This window comes from Oscarella lobularis, chromosome 11 (genome assembly GCF_947507565.1).
Source record: "Oscarella lobularis chromosome 11, ooOscLobu1.1, whole genome shotgun sequence".
NCBI lineage: Eukaryota > Metazoa > Porifera > Homoscleromorpha > Homosclerophorida > Oscarellidae > Oscarella > Oscarella lobularis.
In genome coordinates, this window is record NC_089185.1 from 1,622,430 (window position 1) to 1,627,775 (window position 5,346).

Genomic DNA, 5,346 nt, shown 5'->3' on the forward strand with positions numbered 1-5,346 from the left:
TCCCCAGCAAAGCGGCTCAGGAGATATCGAAATGAAGAGTCCCAGTCCAAAACGCAAGAGCGCCTAGAACGAAATCGTCAAAGAAATCGTGCAACGAGACGTCGTAACGATTTATCAAGAACGGCATATCAAACAGCTTCCTCCCCTTCTCACTGTATGCCTCTTAGATCTCTATCACCCCTACCATCACCGCCACCGCCGCAACAGCCACCACCACCACAGCCAGTTCCTGCCGTTGCAGCTAGATCTTACCCTCCTATTGTATCTTCTGTTAGTGTAGATGAAGAAGACCAACTACCACCACCAGTTTCTCCCGTTGCAAGTAGATGTTCCTCTCCTACATCTGTCATTAGTGAAGATGAAGAGGACCAACCCATTAGTGAAGATGAAGGAGACCAACCATCGAACGCACCGTCTGATCCTTATCCGAGGCGAACGACCGCAGGTTTCAGCCACAATCCTACGTCTTCCTTTACCCTTGGCAACGTTGGTCCAATGAACGTCGTCTGTCGTTTTTGCCAAGCAAAGAGATGGCGCGGCGAGGCTCCATCCATCTGCTGCTCTTCAGGAAAAGTCAATCTACCTCCTCTTCTCCCTCCACAGCCTCTTTTACGTTATCTCTGCGAAGACGATCGTGAAGCTATTTCTTTTAGAGGCAACATACGAAAATACAATTCCTGTTTTCATATGACTTCATTTGGAGCTGACAGAAGAATATTAGAACCAGGTTTCATGCCCACTTTTAAAATCCAAGGGCAAGTTTACCACAGATTAGGTTCCCTAATGCCAGACCAAGGATCTCAGCCGTCCTTTTTACAAATATACTTTATGGACGATCCTGTACGCGAAGCACATTGACTCTCAAAGATTACCTGCTATGCTCAATCACGCGACTATCTTATATCTTCAACACATGCTTCACGAAAACAACCCACACATGCAGATGTTTCGATCTGCCGCTGAACAAGATGTTTGCAAGACCATGAAATTATCATTCGTGCCGACAAAACTCCTACAGGTGAACATCCTCGCCGTTACAACGCTCCCTCTGCTTCTGAAGTAGCAGCAATTATAGTAGAAGGAACTGAGGCAAACTTCAGAGACATCGTCCTATCCCAAAGGAATGGAAGTTTGAAAAGAGTGAACGAAACTCACCGTTTATACGACCCTCTACAATATTCTTTACTCTTCCCTCGCGGTGAAGACGGTTACTACCTCAAGATCTGGCAAGTTGATCCAAAAACACGACAAGAAGACATCGAAAAGCGAATAAGTCCTCTCCAGTTTTACAGCTACAGGGCAATGTGCCGCGAGAACGAATTCAACACTCTACATTTGGCTGGCAAGTTGTCGCAGCAGTTTTTTGTTGACATGTACGCCAAAATTGAGTCGGAAAGACTTTCCTTTCTCCGATACAATCAAAAAACTCTACGAGTCGACGACTACATTCACCTTAGACAAGCTCTTCAGAACGATAAAAATCCAGACGCCATTGGGCAACTTATTGTACTTCCCTCAACTTTTGTCGGTAGCCCAAGATACATGCATGAACGACTTCAAGACGCTATGACGTACGTAAAATATTACGGCCGTCCTGATCTCTTTATCACTATGACATGCAACCCAAACTGGCCTGAAATCAGTCAAGAACTCCTTCCAAATCAAAAGCCACAAGATCGTCACGATTTAATTGCAAGAGTTTTTCATCAGAAAGTAAAAAATCTGATGAAACTTATCCGTCAGAAGATCTTCGGTTCTTCTCTTTGCCACGCTCACACCATTGAGTGGCAGAAACGCGGCCTACCTCACGTTCATCTCCTTGTTTGGCTACAAGAGAAAATACGTCCTAGAGACATTGACTCTGTCGTCTCTGGCGAACTTCCTGATCCCCAATCGGATCCGGAACTTTTTGCATTAGTGAAAAAACACATGGTACACGGTCCCTGTGGAGAGCTCAATCCTACCTGTCCGTGCATGAGTGATCGAAAAATGCACAAAGTCGTTCCCTAAATCTTTCACGGAACACACAATAACCACGGCAGACGGATATCCCCAATACCGAAGACGCTCCCCCGATCAAGACGGAATCGAAACTCAAATAAATCGGCATACAATTGACAACAGATGGATCGTTCCGTACAATCCATTTCTTCTGCAAACATTCGCTTCTCACATCAACGTCGAAATTTGTAGTTCCATTAAGGGCGTCAAGTACATCTGTAAATACATTCATAAGGGGCAAGACATGGCCATTTTTGGTGTTCGAGACCAAGACAGAAACGATGAAATTAAGTGCTTTCAGGCTGCTCGGTATATATCCACGAATGAAGCGATGTGGGAATATTTAGCTTTTCCATACACGACCACCACCCTACAGTACAGCAACTTAGCGTTCACCTAGAAAATGAACAAAGAATCTACTTTACGTCTCAAATGCCGGATCGCGAGCAGCGCAGCCACCTCCTTCGACTACCCTTACGCAATTCTTCACACTTTGCACGCACGACGACTTCGCCAAAACTTTGCTATACAACGAAACTCCGAAGTACTACAGGTGGACAAATAAAAATTGGCAAAGGCGAAAACGAGGTATATCCGTTGTAAACTATCCCCAAATTAAAAAATCCTCTACCATCTGTTGAGTGTACACCGTCCATCCTAACAACATCGAGTGCTATCACCTACGACTTCTTCTTCACACTGTTCGAGGACCGACGTCCTTCCAGAAGCTAAAGATCGTTGACGAAGAACTATGTGCCACATACAAAGAAGCCTGCAGACGTCGGGGCCAGTTAGAAGACGACGATCACTGGAACTGAGCACTAATAGAAGCTTCAATTACCCAAATGCCAAAGCAAATTCGCGACATGTTTGCGATCATGCTTCACATGCATGTGTTCCATTTCCAATCCTCTGTCCTTATAGGAAACTCACCAAGAATCCATGTCTGAAGACTATTTGCGTCACAGCAGAACTCTAACAAATAATTCTAATCTACCGTATAACCAGGGAATCTTTAACAGAACCATCATATACTTGGAGGACAAAATCTTATCTTTTTCCGGTGGACAGCCTCTAACACTACACGGTCTTCCTTCCCCTGACAGAACAAATGAACTTCGTGACGACTTGCCAAGAGAAGTTGCTGCTGAGTACGCTTACGACGTAAACAGTTTGGAAGAAATTGTCGCTAACAGAACACCTCTTCTTACAGATGACCAAAGAGAAGCCTACCAAAACATTTTACTTCTTTTAGATCAGCAATCCACCGGTCATATCGTTTTTCTTGACGCTCTCGGAGGAACGAGAAAAACTTTCCTTCTCAATCTTCTTCTAGCTAAAGTTCGAACTCACAGCGACATAGCAATTGCCGTCGCGTCTTCCGGAATTGCAGCCACACTCCTTACAGGAGGTAAAACCGCTCACTCCACCTTCAAACTCCCTCTCAACTTGCACAATGCTGATCAACCTACTTGCGCCACTGAAAAAGCATCCGCAAAAGCGGAGTTACTCCGACTTGCTAAACTTATTGTCTGGGATGAATGCACGATGTCTCACAAAAAAGCCTTTGAAGCCCTCAACACAACACTTCAAGACATACGTAACAACGACTTACTAATGGGTGGCCTCACAGTTGTTTTAGCAGGAGATTTTCGTCAAAAACTTCCCATCATACAAAAAGGAACTAGAGCCGACGAAATTCACGCATGCCTCAAATCATCTAGAACTCTCCGGCCCCATGTTCGAAAGCTTCACCTTCGTAAGAACATGAGAGTTCACAGATTTCAAGACGAAAATGCCGGGCAGTACTCAGACCTACTGCTCAGAATCGGAAACGGCCAATTACCCCGTAATCCCGAAAACGGTTTAATAACTATTCCTTGCGGAAAGCTGACCCCGACCCTTGACGAATTACAAGACCAAGTCTTTCCCTCTCTCGCCCAGAATTACACAGACATTCATTGGCTTTCAGAAAGAGCCATTCTTGCTCCCACTAACGAATCCGTTTACCTCATAAATGACAATCTTCTCAAACTGATTCCCACTCAAGAACGACACTACATCTCCATTGATACAACAGTCAAAATTGATGACGCAGTCAACTATTCCACTGAATTTCTAAATTCTCTTAATCCAACCGGACTACCACCTTATATCCTCACTTTAAAAATTGGTGCTCCTATAATGCTTCTTAGAAACCTTGACCCACCCAAACTCTGCAATGGTACCAAACTAATAGTTCGACAACTTCGCGCCAACGTAATCGAAGCTACTATAGCAGTCGGACAATATGAAGGAGAACACGTCTTTCTCCCACGAATTCCTCTAATACCTTCAGATACTACAATACCATTCAAACGTCTACAATTTCCTGTACGAACATGTTTTGCAATGACAATCAATAAATCCCAAGGCCAAACACTTAACACCGTCGGTCTGTACCTCGCTTCTCACTGTTTCTCTCAACGACAGTTTTACGTCGCCTGTTCTCGCGTCAGCACACCCGAAAACATCTGCATCCTAGCTGAAACTAACGAAACGGCTAATGTAGTTTACACTGAAATCCTCAGCTAAATCCCACAACAACTGCCTATTTCCGTCGCCTTTAATGCCAACAGATACAAAGTTTAGTCCAAATGTTTATATCCTCTACGCAACATCCCGTCGAAGAAGGGTATTCAGCTAGTGTTATACTGACGCGGAAAAGATATCGTTAGAGCCTTCTGGACATGATTTCCTATAAAGGTGATTTCCTATAAACGTTCCGCCGAAAAAAACTTGTCTGTCAATCTTGCATTTAGACAGTGCAGCGTCAGGAGCTCTGATGCAAACTTCAGCCCCTTTTCTGGTGGCGAGATTAATCAAACATTTTGCTTCTAAATGCGTTAATACGATGAAAGGCAGGGGGTATTTTGGGTGTAATTGAGCCCTACAATTTTATTAGTAGCGCTGCTTCTTTTTGCATCTCTCTGGCACTCCTCGGTATCCGAAAGGCACGACTACGCAAGATGCAAAGGAAAGAGTGCCGCTCTTTCTTCTAACTAACTCTTACTCACGGACACGTGCGCGAACCCAAAGACGCTTTCGGCGGCGAATTAGCCTCGGTCCCAGACCCTCTCGCATCCCGGATGCTCCGTTCCTGCGAGAGAGGTAACCCGTATGTCCCCCGATAAGAATCGGTCCCCTAGGGGAGACCCGCCGAAGGAGAAGCAGCGTACGGCCCGCAAACGATGGCATGAACGGCTGGAGTATGCGATTTTAGCCTACTAACTCGTCTTGGGCGAGTGCCGGAGTGTACTGCTCTTTGCTAACTCTATTGTTTCCCCTCGTCATAATGCGTGGGCA

The 5,346-nt window shown here is 45.1% G+C and overlaps 2 protein-coding genes across 2 annotated transcripts; both read left to right on the forward strand.

The window, feature by feature from the left end:
- Nucleotides 1-1,302: 1,302 nt before the first annotated feature.
- LOC136193033 (uncharacterized) lies at nt 1,303-2,010 on the forward strand. The gene has a single exon (XM_065981823.1). It carries the CDS (start codon nt 1,303-1,305, stop codon nt 2,008-2,010), a length of 708 nt encoding a protein of 235 aa, XP_065837895.1.
- Nucleotides 2,011-2,943: 933 nt separating this feature from the next.
- On the forward strand, nt 2,944-4,575 carry LOC136193034 (ATP-dependent DNA helicase pif1-like). The gene has a single exon (XM_065981824.1). It carries the CDS (start codon nt 2,944-2,946, stop codon nt 4,573-4,575), a length of 1,632 nt encoding a protein of 543 aa, XP_065837896.1.
- The last annotated feature ends 771 nt before the right edge of the window (nt 4,576-5,346 follow it).

Excerpts from the sequence above, each read along its gene's own strand:
- LOC136193034 (XM_065981824.1), top strand. The coding sequence starts at position 2,944 with ATGTCTGAAGACTATTTGCGTCACAGCAGAACTCTAACAAATAATTCT.
- LOC136193033 (XM_065981823.1), top strand. The coding sequence starts at position 1,303 with ATGTGCCGCGAGAACGAATTCAACACTCTACATTTGGCTGGCAAGTTG.